The sequence below is a fragment of the Emydura macquarii genome, unplaced genomic scaffold (assembly GCF_026122565.2).
Source record: "Emydura macquarii macquarii isolate MOO-44397 ecotype Brisbane River unplaced genomic scaffold, CSIRO-AGI_Emac_v2 contig_561, whole genome shotgun sequence".
NCBI lineage: Eukaryota > Metazoa > Chordata > Testudines > Chelidae > Emydura > Emydura macquarii.
In genome coordinates, this window is record NW_027130698.1 from 13,633,260 (window position 1) to 13,649,477 (window position 16,218).

At 43.0% G+C, this 16,218-nt stretch overlaps 1 protein-coding gene across 1 annotated transcript in view; it reads left to right on the plus strand.

The window, feature by feature from the left end:
* The first annotated feature begins 252 nt into the window (after positions 1–252).
* The window catches only part of CRISPLD2 (cysteine rich secretory protein LCCL domain containing 2), a 36,948-nt gene continuing 20,982 nt past the window's right edge, over positions 253–16,218 (plus strand). Inside the window, exons 1-5 of the mRNA XM_067540188.1 lie at positions 253–589; positions 6,146–6,460; positions 11,845–11,963; positions 14,248–14,380; positions 14,543–14,658. Of these exons, the coding sequence (XP_067396289.1) occupies positions 6,227–6,460; positions 11,845–11,963; positions 14,248–14,380; positions 14,543–14,658 (602 nt within the window). The 5' untranslated portion in view covers positions 253–589; positions 6,146–6,226. The remainder of the gene's footprint in view (positions 590–6,145; positions 6,461–11,844; positions 11,964–14,247; positions 14,381–14,542; positions 14,659–16,218) is intronic.

The window sequence follows — 16,218 nt, forward strand, 5'->3', positions numbered from 1 at the left end:
CTTTGCATGTCACACGCCAGGCCGGAGCCCCGTCGCTTTGGCCCCAACCTTGTAGCTGGTTCCAGGGGAAACTGGTTCAATGATCATTTGGTTTTAATTATTGGCGTCCCGCCTCCACTCTCCAGCGCCGGTCTCTGTCTCCTCCTCCTCCACCCCATTGCCCCCTCCAGCCGCATCTCCGCCCGCCCCTCTGTGTGTGTGTGTGTGTGTGTGTGTGTGTGTGTTTTGTGTTACGCCATTTGGTAGGGCGATTCTCCGTTTTCTGGGGCTGGATGGTATCTCTGCTGCCCTGAGAGATTGGATGACACCCTCTATTTTCTCCCTTTCCTCAGAAAATAAAGAGCAGTTGCCAAGATCACAGAAAGCCAAGAGATGATCACAACCCTGGAGAGTATAAATATCCCTGGGGCAGCTCCACCAGAATAGCATTCATCACTACCAGCCGAGCTGAGACCCGAGCATTCATTGCACCGAGTAGTAGCTGTCATTTTTCTCACTCCCCTTTTGACTATTTAAAATATATAATTTATTTTCCACAAGCAGGTTTTTTAGGAGTTTTGACTTCTTGGGGACTTGCAGATTTTGAGAGGTAAGTGTTCAGTTTTAGTACCATTTTTTCCACTGCTGTTGTAAACATCTTTGTCTGTTTGTGTGTCACAGAAATCTCCCTTACAGACGTAGAGTTTTACTGACTTTGCCAAAAGATGGCATGTGTATACGAAATTGCACTTTAATATTAAAGTTCCACTTCTAAATACTTTATTAACCCATTATGAACTAATAGATGTTGTTAGTATTTTGAAACATAAATAGTCTTAGTGGTATAGACAGTTATAAGCATATAAGTGGAAGGTGTCAGATAATTATAATCAGTAGACATGTTAGATGCTATAACCTCTAACAGTTTACTGACCATTTATTAAAACATTTACAATATTGTCTTTATCTTTTATAAACTATGTAAACTATTTATTATATTTATAAATAACCTAAACTATGATTACAGTGAATTTAGCAAAACTTTCAGATCCTAGTAGGACCAGGTTACTTTTGTTAACAGTTTAAAAAACAACTTCTAGTGTGGTTTTGGATAGAAACTCGCCCTCTTTCTTGTATTACACTAGAGTGGATGGTGGTAGATCCAGAAGTTTTATCTCTGACCTTGAAAACACAGATTTTACAGTTTTATGCTATAGAGAGAACATGGTCTGAGTCACGGAATTTGTAATTTCACTCTGAGTATTCTGCTTGCATTTTGTCTGGAGGGGAAAACTTTCTAAAGCCTCAAATATGTGCATCTGGGCTAAAAAAGACACGGCTGCATACCCAAAATATACAGTGGGCAGAGTGCTTGAATCCTGAGTTTATTGACGTGAGTGAAAATCTGCTCCAGCCCTCGCTCTGCCTTGCAGCTTTGATTTGTTGCTGGCATCCCATGTTAACTCTTGCACTTACAGGTTTCCTCTGCCTGTTCTGTGTATAATATCCCATGGCATTGCATATATTTGCCATGACATCATGTATAACCAGGGATAATCCAACCATTTTAATAGTTAATAACAATAAATCTTTACGGTCAGTGAGGACACCATACTGAGACTGAATTGTCTGTTTATCGGTAGGTGGAGTAGGGAGCTTGGCATAGCGTTTTCTAAAGGTTGTCCACGTTCCTGCCCTCTGAAATCAGAAGCTTTCCATTAGTTTGGGAAATAACTTTTTCTGAATGATCTTTTCAAAGCCCATTTAAATATGATCTCCTCAGATCTCCGAAAATACTTTCCCCCAGTTGTAATGTATCTTGCATGTGAGGGGCCTTCATATCTGAACATTCAGGAGGCAGCTTCTGCCAATTCACTGGTATCTGATCAGTCCCAGACGTTAACATGGCATTGATACCGTGAGCCTGATTTTGTTTGAAAAGAGGTCAGATGCTTTCTCCCCCGACCCCTTCCTTAAACAAAAGCAAAAGTTTCCTCCTCTGGGACAGCGTCTGAGGTAGCTATCGACTTCCAACTCTCACACAATGTGCGTTCCAAGCTTAGAAGAGTTTCCACGACTGGGATGCAGATGGTCTGTGCAGCCTGGAGACGTTAGAAGGCTGAATATCTGGAGCCATGATTCAGCAAAGCTCTTAAACACGGGTCTCACTTTAATAGGCACGTAGCTGTATTGCTGAACTGGGGCTGGGTTTGTTAAGAATTGCTTTAAGGTCACTTTGGGGCATGGGGATCCCAGTTGAAGGCTTGCTTGTGTATTCTTTGCCCACCCAAATTCCCAATGGCATTCATAGGATTTCAGTGTATACAGAGGAGTGTCATGTTTACCCCGTAGTAAAGTGTGTCTTGGCCAATATCTCCTGTTTAATTTAAATACTTGGGAGGTATCTTGTGCCGGCCACCGTCAGTGGCAGGCTACTGGATAAGATGAACCCGTGCTCTGGGCTAGTCTGGTAATTGCTATGCTTGCAACTAGTTTCCCTGATGTCTCAGGCCTGCAACAGCTCCTTCTTCCAGTAATGCTCTGCATCCCCCCTACTATCCCCATGAAATAAGACATCAAGTACTTGTCCTTTTGTCCATGGGATGCCTCTTTTTTTGGACAGTAGTACTGAATCGGTGTAAGTCCAGACGGAGTCTGTGTGTGTCTTGAGATCGTCTCTCTTACTGAAAAGAAAAAGTGTGTGTAGGGGCTGTGGGGGAGAGAGAGAAAGGGGGTTCAGCTAGAATCTTAGCATCATTAGTCATTATTTCAGAACAGTAGAAGGTATGGAGAGCCACTGCATGCGTCCCGGAAGTAACATGGGCTTCGAGTATCTCACGGTAGGGCCAGCAATTTCAAAAGTTATCACTGATTTTGGGTGCTGGGTTGTTAGGGTGCCCAGCTTGAGTCAGCCTGGGACCTGAATTTCAGCCATGCTAAGCGCCCACTGTTTCAATTAATGGTGCTGAGCATCTGCGGGAATCTGGTCACACCTTGGTCCTATCAGTGATGGCTTTTTGGAAATGTCACCCTTTACCTGCCTGCATCAGTTACCCCACTTATAAGATGTCTTTGGGCCAAGTTCTAATCCTATTGACATTAATATCAAATCTCACTTTGATTTTTAATTGAGATCAATGATCCTGTGAGTGCACGTTCATAGAGGATGTGATGGATGATTTGTCTTGTCTAAAAGCACAGAGAGCTAGAGATGATGCTGTTCCCCCTACCTGAAAGTCAAGCACTTGAAGCAGGGACTGACTACTTTATCCACCAACATTAAAACTAAGACAGTTTCAGGGCAACCCAGTTGGGGAAAGGGAATAATGCTGTTAATTCACAAGCAGAGGAGAGGACTGAGAGAATAATGCCCTATCTGTTACAGTGTTGACTAGCTGCTGCAAGGGCTTAAGGAAAGTAGCCAAGGGTCCGTTGAGGACTTGACATGTTGACTTCGCTGCATAGTAACAAGCTTGGTATGTCTCTGGGCTGTCAGATGGCACAGCTGATTTGCAAGTTGCGATTTCTGTGCCTTCACTGTTTAAGTGTGTGGTGGACGGGGCCCCTGGTGAGAAGAGGGAGTAGATCCGAGTTGGTAGGTATAATGACAGCCTATGCCAGCTGTCTGCTTCTGCCCACCGTACCTAAGAAGCAGGCGGCATTTAAATGCAATGTAAATGTGCTCATAATAAATGGCCACATTGTAAATAGCCATGGCAGAGCATTTATATATATATAACCTCTCAGGGAAGAGGCTGAAAGTAGGAATTGTTCTTGAATTGGTCCAGACAGTCTACAAAAATTGTTCCCCTGACCCTCCCCCAGCCAGCTAGACTTCATTTATGGAGGGTTATGTGACAGCAAACAATCCTGAGAAGGGAATGAGGTTAAAACAATATTTGCCCTTAGGAAACTGGTGGTGGGATGCCTTTAAGGATCTTACTGGGTCAATTCAACCTCTGCTTAACCAATAAACCACTGAATAGGGATGACATTTGTGTGTTACATTTGCTCTCTAAAGCAAGGAGGTATTTTAGTGAAGTAATTAAGGCATTTTTCTTTGTATGATCTTATGATCTCCATTGCTTGAGCAAACCCCAGCTCAACCGCTGAACATTTTGCTTAGGAGCAATTGTTAGTTGTTTTTTTTGTTTGTATCACAATAGCACCTAGAAGGCTCAGTCCGGGATTTGGGCCACATTGTGCTAGACACTGTACAAACATGCAGGGATTTAAATTTGTAACACAGTCTGATCTATGTTTCCGCCCCATCAAAGCACCCCCTACAGACCTAACACTTCTGCAAGAAAGAAAATGAATCGCCTACTCCAAACATACTTAACAATATCCTCGAGCTGGAAACACCCCTGCTTTAAAAACACCCAATTGGGGAAGACGTAGTGGTAATTTGCCGTGCTGTAAATTTAAATAGTAAAATCAGCAGAACCATCACCTAAAGAAAATACTTGGGGGGTCTATTCAGGAAAGGGGGTTAACAGCTGTCACCTGAAAGGATGTTTAAAATGACAGTATTAGGGACAGTTTTGACTAACGAAAGGCTGCATCTTTTGGCATAGTCCCTGTTATACAGTTGTTCCTATCAGCAGGGTGGTTCCATTTACCTTTCCCGTGCTCCCAGATTGCAAGCATCATTGAATAACCCTGGACGTCCTTTAGTCACCACTTAGGTTTTATGACGCGGGAACTCGATAATTCCATTGTCTGATGTGTCGTGTGAATATTTAAACCCTATTACGTATTATTCCTATTACCGAGTCCCCGCTTTCCCCCCGTGAGATCAGAGCCCACTGGACAAACCTCTAGTAAGAGACCGCATAGGATCTATACCAGACAAGACAAATGGCTCTCGAGTGAGGGAGTAAGCATGGACTATTAATGATGAGAATCAGGGTGGAGGATTTGCTTGAAGATTACAGGTGAGTCTGAAGGAGGAGGGAGAAGGGGGGGCCTTGCAGTTGAGGGCAGGGATTATCAAAACTGGAGATTCAAACCATCATCAAATAAGCACATTTAAATTTACGGCCAGCATTCAGCCCTGATTAAGCCTCTCCATAAAGGCAGGCTGACTCATGGCAACTGAGCAGTGCAGAAGTGGCTCCTATTCAAGATGAGGAAAGGAAATCTACTCCGTCTCCTCTCCTAATATGTAATAATTCACATAGCTGGCTGCATGTCTGTCTCCAGCTAAGTGCTGTAATAGCGTCAGCAAGAACACCCCGGTGCGTCACTTGCAGATGGGAATTTTGATTGCTCTGTTATTACGATGACATTTCACATAAACATGCCAGCTGCTCGCTGGCTCTGGCCTCTGAAATAGCTGTAGCTCGTGCCTGACTTCTGTGATTTGGTTGCTTGGGAAGTTTGCTTTTCCCTTTTATTAAGATCTGTTCTCCTCCTTGAACAACAACACTTGGAAGAAATAATGTGTCATCTCTCCCCCGGCATATGTGAAAAGACGCAGCTTGGAGTTTGTGATAGTTTAAGGGCCTGGGCATTGGTTCCCCCTGATGGATACACATTGCACCTCGAAGGAGAAACTATCTGCTCCAAAGGGAAATTCAGTTTTTGAACCCCACCCGTCTTTATGAGCATTCCGCAGCTGTCCTGGCAATGCTCCATTCATTTTTGGAGCTGTACTGGGTCCCTCTAGATTGTGCCTGTGGAATGGTCTGCAAAGGGATTCTGAGCACATAACATGGATGCAACCCTCGTTTCCCCTCCTGGATGGGTATGTTGGAAGGAAGTGCAGGGAAAAAAGGTTCGCCATGCAAAACTCATGTGCAACTGCACGTCTAATTAGTGCATGTAACCCCAGGGATTGTACGTGCAAACTGACTAATGGTATGTGGAAGTGGATCACTATGGAAAAAGAGAGACTTCACTGTAAACTCTAGGTCACACCTAATTTAAGAAGTTGAGTGATGATCTGGGAAATAGGATATCCTAGCCATGACATGGTAAACATGGAGGTTCATCACCGCTGTGCAGGATTCAAAATAATTTGTTTAAACTTTACGTTTCGCATCACTCCTTTATTGTGCAAAAATCTGAATCCAAAGCTTCTTGACTCCTGGGAAATTCTATGGGCTGTAGATGTTCTTTCGTGGTTGATTGAGTGACTTTTTGTTTCCCATCTGAATTCCAGATCTGACCAGAGCAGAAGAGCTGCTTTTGAGAAAACCAGAGTGCTTCCATCTCCTTCATCTCGACTTCCATTGAGTACAGAATGACCATGAGTCCTGTCCTGTCTTGGTTACTCCCTCTTGGATGTTTACTAGTTTTGATGCATGAAACACAAAGCTTTTTCTTGCCCAATGGCACTTACTTGGAGGGCATTTTGAATAAGTATCATTCCAGAGCCAAGAGAGCCATTGCAAGATCAGACAAAGAGGAGATTTTGAATCTTCATAACAAGCTGAGAGGTCAAGTCTATCCTTCAGCCTCCAATATGGAATATATGGTGAGTTCAACTGTTGGGATTGAAATTTGAATGACCACTTTCGTTTTTCTTGTGGTGAGAGAACGGTAACAAATTCTGCTATAAGTTTTTCTCAAGTGGCTTTTAAGTGGAGCCATCTTCTCCCACTGAATTGTTTTTGCTGGAATGGGCCATTATTGGGTCATATAGTCCACCCCACTCCATGGTTTCAGGACTGATTTATTATTCATAAAACATTCTCAATACTGTCTAGTCTGTCCCTGAATGCCTCCATTGATGGCAATCCCACAACCTCCATTGGCAGCTTATTCCATTATCTAAATGTCATCCAAGGATCAAGTTTTTCCTGACATTTAATCTACATTCTCCTTGTTGAAGCTTAAGCTGATTAAGACCCTGGCATTGTGAAATGCCATAGCCTGCACAGGGCAGTTACACCAGTGATCTCGGAGAAGAGTTGACTCACCTACAATAATCACGCCTTTGCAGACAGGTTCTTTGGATTGCCATAGTTACAGCCCCGTCCTGCATGCTGCCCGGTGCCTCCGGGGATATGCTAACACTGCCAACTCTCACTGACTTCAGCGGGAGTTGAAGACGCTCAGCACCTTGGAGGATCGGGACTTCTCCATCTGCAATATAGGCCCAAATCTATTAAAATCTTTAGAAAGACTCCCATTGAGGTCAGTCCGAGATGTATTGGTGGCGTTTGTTTCTTTCTGAGCGCAAGGAACCAAAATACACTCTTGCTCAATGTGTACTCTCACTTCAGAGAGAGTCCTTGAAAAGTCTAAGTATTAAGTATATCTTTACCAGCAGCAATTAAGGTGAATACATTTTTATTATACAGCTTTCCACACAGTGCCATATACCCTACCTTGAGCTATTTCTGGGATGTCTTCAAAATATTGTGGAATCAGAGAATGATAGAGGGAAATCATTTTTCTGCATTTATCTTTCATGCAAATATTATTTCTGCAAAAATAGTGCCAGTTTGACAGTCTGTCTCCTCTGGATTGATGCAGTCAGCTATTAATGGAGACAGTGTATAAAAAGGAGCCATGTGATTTAAAAGGCATCTTTTGTTAATTATACCTTTTCCATTTAACTGAATGCTCTGAATGGAAAAGTCTGCCTTAAGAGAGTGGAGAGGAAGAGTAAGGGAGAAGAGGTAAAATTAAAGACCGATATTATATTGCACCAGCTCTTCACATGTCTTAAGAGTGCCCTGTTCCTTGCTATTAGTCATTGCTGCTTTGTCAGTTAGAGAGAATTGTATTCCTTCCTAAGAATTGCTATTTTGTATCCCTGTTGTTCAGTAGACTGTGATATTCTTCAGGCTCCCTGTAACGTACTGCATGGGAAGATGTGGCTTGGATGATTCCAAGAAAGTAAACACCAAGCGGTGCAAGAAAGCCAAATGTATTTTCATTGGCTTTGGGGAGCTAAAAGTGCTTCAGTTGTGGTGTGTTCACTGGCTGACTTCTATTTACTTGTCCAGGACGGTTACTGTTTTACGTTCGTCTTTGCTCAGTGTGCTTTTCTAGTGGTTTTATGAGAGACTTTGTGCAAATGAAAGAGACTTGTATGCTGTGAAGAAAGAAAAATGGTGCCACTTGGAAAGACCACAATCAGTCTTTCATGTGTTCGTGTTGATCTAATATTCCTTGGAAATCCATCCACACGTTCTGAACATGAAGTTAACTTTAATCTTTTGTTTTAAATAGAACACTTCCTAGCCGTTGCTGATGATGGGCTGCTTTTAGTACTGTACAGAAAGAGAGAGGCTAAAGGCTTACTTTTTGTTGTTGTTTTATTTGATGCAGGGAGTAAACTGTTCATAGGAGAAGACTTGGCATTAATTTGTGGATAAGTAGGTAGAACATGGGTTCTTGGCTAATAGTCTCCACGTGCTGGCTGTGAAAGCCCATTATCCCAGGTCTCCATCTGATGCACTTAAATTACCTTAAGTTGTACAGAGAGCTAATGTTTTCCGGGAAATGGAAATATTAATCTGCTGTGTCATTAATGTGGGTATATGTTGGATAATAACAGATAAACGATGTAAGAAGTTTAATAACGTGTATGCTGAGCAACATATACTCTTATCAATAGAGAGCAATTATGCATATAACTGAAGGAAAAGAATGATTCAAGCAAAAGGAAAAAAGTATTTGAGGATGGAATAATGGTAGAGTGGGGAGAGAATAGAAATTCAATAAAGAAACAGTCTAGTGCAATACAAGTGGTTTTGCTTGACTATGTTAGGCTAATGGAGTTCAAGGTTAGCAATGGTATTCAGTGTTAATGGAAAATAAGTTTCATGGCTCCCTGTTGGCCGGCTTTGTTATAGGCCAGATGTGAACAGTGTACATTCTTCAAGATGAGGCTGGCCAGAAACAAAATTACCCTAACCACCTTGCAACTTTAGTACATACGCTTCCATTGTATGTTTTCATTATAGAACAGTAGTAAGATGATGGACTATGGCCAAAACAAAACAAGCTCCATGGTGGTTATAAACCTAGAGTGAAAAATAAGCATCGGTTTTTAAGAGACCAGTGACTTTTAGATTGGCTTAGTCAGCAGCAATGAAAATCAAAAACTTCACCTTGCCTAGAGGGGCTGAATGGTGGATGTATAGTCTGTTCTCAATCGGTTTTTCCAACAAATTAACAGGCTACAAATGATTTATGGGTTACATGTATTTCTAGAAGGAAAGTGTGTCCATTCCCTTGCATGTGGAGTTAGCCTGTCCTTCCTCTACGTGATTAAAAGTAGTGAAATTACTAATCATGAATGCGGAGGGGATAATATTACTGGGTAGGTCAAACAAGCTGGTCCAAGATTCTGCAAATGCACCTTGATCTCACTTTATAGAATCTCTGCTATTCCTATTCCACTCCACTCTTGAGAGTAGAGTACCAGTGCCAGTCACACTCCGTATATGGAAATGGTGCGGTTAGTTGAGATTAGCCAATTCCTTGTGTGAATTAAAATAGCATTCCAACCCACATGTCGGATTTACAAACAAGTCGGGGGAGCCTAATTGTGCATGCTTTTATTGTATTTGCATGTACAAATTGCGACAATGGTTTATGAAAACTACGCATGTGTTTTACGTATGTAATTATGTACTTCACTTCATTCAAAAACTATTCCACAAGTAAAAAGTGTACACAATCATTTTGAATCAGGTTGACTGCCAGCACATTTTAAACCAGTTCCTGGACAGTATCCACCATAATGAAGACTCGTGTAGTCATATTCACCAATATATAATATGTATTTACGTTCCCTGGGTTACAGCTGCCTATTGCTACGGCAGTTACGTTACAGAAAATCTGAACACAAGTAAAAACCAAACAAAAACATATGCCGACACTTAAAACCTTTAATGTGTCTTGCATCTTGCCCTGCAAATTGCTAGACTCAAGCTCTTCCAGATTGCCAAAGAGTGAATTTAAATAAATTGAAGTGAGTGTAGATGGTTAGTGGAGTTCTGGCTTTAATATTGATCTTAGATATTAATTTGAGTATTTGATGCTAAGGGATCTTTGGAATAGTTCTGGTCTCCTGGCAGCATTTGTATGTTGAAAGAGAAGCAAATGGCAGCTCTAATTTAAATAGCATGGCTTTGTGATGTGATGCCGGCAGAAACGAGCATCTCCTAATCAAGGATGAATCCATGCAAAAAACCATAGCTCATTCCCAGTCTTTCATTGACTGGCTCTTGTCTGTATTTGTTTTATCCATAGACACCAGAGGAAGATGCAGCACATATGTTCATGTCAATTTCCATTTAGTGGCATATTGCTCATATCATATTATGGTCTCTGCATTAAATTAGGACGCTTGGAAAGCAACTGCCTTTGAGGCTGCAGTTTGGAGGACTCTGGTAGAAAGCTCTGAAGTCCTAGGAACATTCAGATCTTGTGACAGCTTCAAGGGCTTTATGTGCCTTGGCAGAATATAAGGGTGGTGTTGCGTAAAGTGACAGACCACATGGAGCCTTATGCCCATGTACAAGGGCCAGCCGCAGTTGCAATCTCTGTTCTGAGTCAATAAGCCACCCAAAAAGGGGAAGAGATGACCAGGGCCGTGGCCTCTATCCCTCTCTAAGTGCCCTCAGCTTCCATTGACCTTGACAAGAGTTGTGCGAGCAAAGATCCTCTCAGGTTTGGGCCTGGTGGCTGCCTGTCTTCTTGGTGAAGATAGGAAGAAAATGGAAGGATCTTTAAGAAGGCTCTTTTTAAATGGAACATTAAGAAAAAGTAATGTTTTCATTCAAAGCCTCGCCCGTCCAAAACGTTGGTAAATGTTCAATAGGGAACACACTTGCGTTGGCCGGGTGGACTAGGTATGAACTGCTACGTCTTTTCTGTCTCTGGAGTCTTTGATTTATTTTATTTATAGACATGTGCAGCGACATTTTAATCCCAATGACAGTTCCCATCCGTACTGCTGTGGTCGGTAGAGCTATCAATAATTAAACAATGCAAGGGCTTTACACCGGCACAGCATTACCTGCTGTGTGCAAATATCTACCTTTAAGAAAAGTTTCCAGATATGTTCGTGACAGACTCGTCACCTCCACGAACAACACACTCCTCACTGAAGTTGTGGACAAAAGGGTCATTCAGAGGTATGCTCTGATATTAAGTTTGGACGCTCATCCTGCATTTGCACCAATGCCCTGAAGAATCAGCAGCTGAGAACTAGAGAGGATCATATGCAGTGTCTCCCAAGGAGTGCAAGGCCAGACTTTGAGAAGTGGGGTTATTCTGTGCTGTGAGCATACGTTTCCATTTTAGTAAAGGGGGACGCACGATGGGGAATTCACTCCCAGGTCAGGGCTCAGCATTGCATAGCATAATATTAGGTCTGGAAGGCTAGGCTAGGGACCGTGTGCGAGTCTTAACTCATAACTTCTGCGGGTCCCTTCTCTTGGTTCTTAGGGCATGTCTACGTTCCATGCTTCTTTCAGTGGTGTGTGGAATACATGCCTGGGTATAAACAGCAGTGCAGACCGTCCGTGAGGCATGGGGGAGGCCTGCGAAGACACTCTTGAAGGGTGCGGGTATGTACCTGAGTACATATCTTACATGGCTCGCTACCCATCCGAGCCAGGCCTCCCTGTCTACGCTGATGTTTTTAGCAATGTAGCAGCCCACTGTTGGAGGGGAGGCAGCAAAGAAAGGCTGATTCCTTGCCAGAGCCTTCCATTGATACGTGCAGCCACGCATCGTAGTTTGGAAGCAGCTTGGTTTTCACTGTGGCATGTAGCTACCTGGACCCCGGCCTGCCGGCAGTGATGTGTAATGTAGGCATAACCTCAGTGTGAGGTGTTTGTAAGACATTTGCAGAGTATTTGTCAACTGATCTGTTCTTCTGTTCTCACGCAGACCTGGGATGATGTGCTGGAAAGATCAGCAGAGGCCTGGGCCCAGGAGTGCATCTGGGATCATGGACCTGCCAGCCTCATTATGTCCATTGGTCAGAATTTGGCCGTTCATTGGGGCAGGTAAGCGTTGGAAAGCGGAGTGCTAATGTACCATATCTGTCAGCAGCGGCATTCTGAGTCTCGGTTTGTTGGACAATGAGGGAGGATTTTCTTGTCAACATTTAGTAAAAAGATCTTGACTAGCAGGGAAAATGGGTGTGTGGGGGGGAGTGGTTTATATTTTCTTGTTGCTTCTGTAAAAAAGATGCAGTAATAACATCTACTGGACCTTTCAACCAGCAGTTTCCAGCATGCTTTAGAAATGTTCACTAAACCTCACTGTGTGGTGAGGCATGAGGCACCGAGAAGTGAAGAGACTTGCCCAAGATCGCACAGAGACTTGGTGGCAGAGTTGGCAACAGAACTCAGGATCCTGACTCCCAAGTCCTCTGTTTCCTGAAGCCTTGCTCTCTCCATGAACCAGCAGGGAAGTTTCTCAGGAACCATTTTTGGCCACTTAGCACTAGGCTGAACACTGTTCTAAATCCTCTGAGTGTGTCTCACCACATGTCCCTTTTCACTTCCCAATTTATCTTTATTAGAACCACATTGTATTTGCTTTCTGATGACTGTGTAATTCGAGGGAGCAAATGGTTTATACTCCTGGGGGCCCTGGGGGGTGGGGGAGGGAATTAACCTAGGGCTTTAGACCAGGTAGAAATTATTGTGTTTATGCCACCACGTGGACTGCTTTGACAATTCCTGGTGAGAGGAACCGTGCTGGGGCTTTCCACTGAGGATGCGCAACAAATGGCAATCTATTTCTTTGTTGTCGTTCTCCTGAGCATGGCTGGCCTAATGAACCAGGTTGGATTCTGTCCACACAAGCTGTTGTGAGCTCTATCAACTGGTAGATTGGTGCTCCTCTGGTGCAGATGTTAAGGGTGAATGTAACGTTTCTTTTAACATCTCTATTGTTCCTACAAACAAAGGAGCTAGCAGAGTCAGCACATCATTTGTGTTTTGTTAAGCAAATCTTTTTCCTTCATCATTAATTTAAGGGCCTAATTGTGATTATGCCCATTGAAAAATTCAGTTCAAGTCAATGGGGTTTCTTCAGTGTAAAACTGGTGTGATATCAGAATTGGGCCCAATTTTTTTTGATGAATTAAAGTAACAAAGGAGGAGGTGGGGTCTCTTGGTTAACATACAGGACTGGGTGTCAAGAGACCAGGTTCTAACCTTGGCTCCACTACAGACTTTTCCTGAGTGACCTTGGGCAAATCACGTACTGTAGGTCCCAGTCTTGCTTCCATTGAAAACATGCAAAAACTGCCATTGATTTCAGTGTGTGCGGGACTGGGTCTATAAGCTGTCCGCCTCAGTTTTCATATCTCTAAAATGGGGCCAATAGTACCCACATCACGACATACTGAGAGACAGAATTCCTGAATGGTTTTAAAGCACATTGAGGTCATCAGACAAGGGTTATGATGAAAGAGTAAAGCATCGTTGATAATGACCTGTCGGTGACTCCGGTCTTTTGCTCATTTACGAGCATTTGAATGGAATGTAAAGGTCACAGGTTGCTCCATCCCAGATAGATTGCTCCATCCCCTCTTGATGTACTGTCAGTTACAGCTGATGAAAGGCTACCCAGTCCCATGGTATATAGCATGCGCTATGCATATGAGCATGTGTCTAAATAATTATGGTGACGTTCCCAACAGAAGCATAGGTCACTGTGCCACAAACAGCATTTAGAAGTGTGCTGCATACACAAACCATATACTGCACGTGCCTGCTACACGGCTGCGGTCTACGGAAGACATGAGTGTAGTTCCAGATGTAGCGAATTGTCTAGTGGTAAAATAGGTACATGACTTTCAGTTTAATATGTTTTGGCAGCCCTGAGCTGAAGTTTACTTTCAAAATACAACCTTCTGCCAAACTAGAAGTCTTTTGTAATTGAGTGGAAAAGCCAAGGGGACGTTTCAGGTCAACAGCTTTTGAAGAGAAAGTTAAACCTATAAATACTCCAGAATGTCAGATTGGGTCATGGATTTTAAAGAAACAGTCTCTAACACTTTGCTGTGTGTAAAACAGCAGAGATTTGTCGTTGATCAAAATATGACCTTGGGTTTTTCTACAATTTCCTATTATCTCTCCATTTGTTAAAGTCATGGTTACTTAACCAGATGGCACTACGTTGCACTTGAACTCCCTTTACTACTTTACAATTATCTTCTGCTGAACGATTGAGAATTTTGTATTAGCAAAAGGTGACCCAGGCGCGTTGATGCTGGGTTGAAAACCTACAGTTCTAGTTAATGATTTAGCTTGTGATGTATCTTTGGTCTTTCAGGTATCGTTCTCCAAACTTCCATGTCCAATCTTGGTACGATGAAGTTAAAGATTATACTTACCCCTATCCTCACGAATGTGACCCTTGGTGTCCAGAAAGATGCTCTGGAGCAATGTGCACTCACTATACCCAGGTAAGGAAGAGGAAGGAAATGAAGTTGTGAGTCCTGTGTCTGTACTTGGTGTATGCCTTCACACCCTGGTAGATACTAGTCATGAAAATATACTCTGGAAACTTGAACTAACGTACTCTTTGTGGCATTCTGTGTTTTAACTTGCCTGTATTGTGCTTCCAGATCGTTTGGGCCACAACAAACAAGGTTGGCTGTGCAGTAAACGTCTGCAAGCAGATGAGTGTTTGGGGAGAAATCTGGGAGAATGCCGTCTACCTGGTCTGCAACTACTCTCCTAAGTAAGGAAGACACAATATGTTTCTTTTCTCCCCGCACTCTTAAAACTGCATCCTGGCAAGTTGCTTAACTAATATAGAATCTGGTGCAGAGATTTCAATCAGGTTAAGGTGGTGGTTGTTTTTTAAATATTTAAATTTTGATAGTATGTAAATGCCAACCAAGTTGGGGCCCCATTGTGCTAAGTGCTATACGAACACATAACAAGTGACAGTCTCTGCCCCAAAGAGCTTACAACTACTTTTAAAAAAGTTACATAACTCAAGCATTCAGGATTGAGCCAGTCCTGGGCGGATCATCTTATAGAAATGGAAGTTATGTTTAAAACCTTAAGACAACACAACACTGGGAGATCCAGAGAAAGAAGTCAATATATACATGAAGGCACTCTGATTACAAACCCCATTGGGTTCTGCTGAGGATTAAGATGGGGGGACTGCAGTCGTCATGGTCCATGGTGACATCCGTTGGGAATCGTATGAGTATATAGTCCAACAATAATCCCATCCTTGCCCATGAGATGCTGAGTACCTTTTGCTCCTAAGAAATTGAGTGGCTTTGAGGAAACTCATCGTCATGCAGGATTGTACCGTAAGTGTCCTGCAGACTCTCAGCGGAAGGTTGAACGGCTTTGCGTATCACCCTTTCAGGTCTGGTGAATGGACAAATACTAAAATATAAGGCTCTTTTGGAGTTTCTGCTTAATCCCTCCTCTCAGACTTCAGTAGATGTTTTCCTCACCTAGTCTCATAGGTGGGGACTTGCAAAATCGGAAAGGCGATGGAGTCTTTGTTTCTGCAAAGCTGATAATTTCTTGAGAGAACAAATTCATAGTTGATTTATTTGTGTTCAAGCATGAATACAGAATCAACATAGGATTTTAGTTTAAAAGTAAAAAAATCATATATATGTGTGTGTCTGTACATACACCCCTTCCCAACCTCCCCCACCCTCCACAAACACCCTTATGAAACAAGCCTTGGAGAAGTGAAATGAGGTGAAACGTTTGCTTTAGAGTAACAGACTTACAGTGGCGACCCTTCCAAGTTGTGTGTGAGATAGCTGCCTGAGATGGCCAGTCTGTAGTGATTACCACAACAAGTATGGAGGATGCTGCTGTGGCAGCAGAAGCAAAAGTGAAGGGGGTTTTTGAGTCATTAGAAAACGGAGGGTGTGAGGGTAATGTTCCCAGACAAGTCGTCTGGAGCCATCAGCCAGTTGTCCAGAGAACTCACCATGACTACTGTTTCTGATGTCTCAGGCTTAGCCCTATATTTTTCTGTTTGGAAGCAGTTCCAGGTGGAAAATGGAACTGCTTTTTAATGGAAAAGAAGCGTGTTCCAGGCTGGCTGGTGTAGGTGTCCGAATGATTTTGAGAGCAAAGGAATAGTGGTCGACTTGTGGCTCTGATGGCGTCGAAGAACACACACGAGAGAGCCAAAGGCAAAGGCCAGTCTGTGACTAAGCAGTTGGGAAGTAGAAGGGAAGCTACTGGGCCGTGTTCCGTTTGCTGAGTTATCGTGAGAAAGCTGTGCGCCCTGTTCATGGAGAGATCAGTCCTT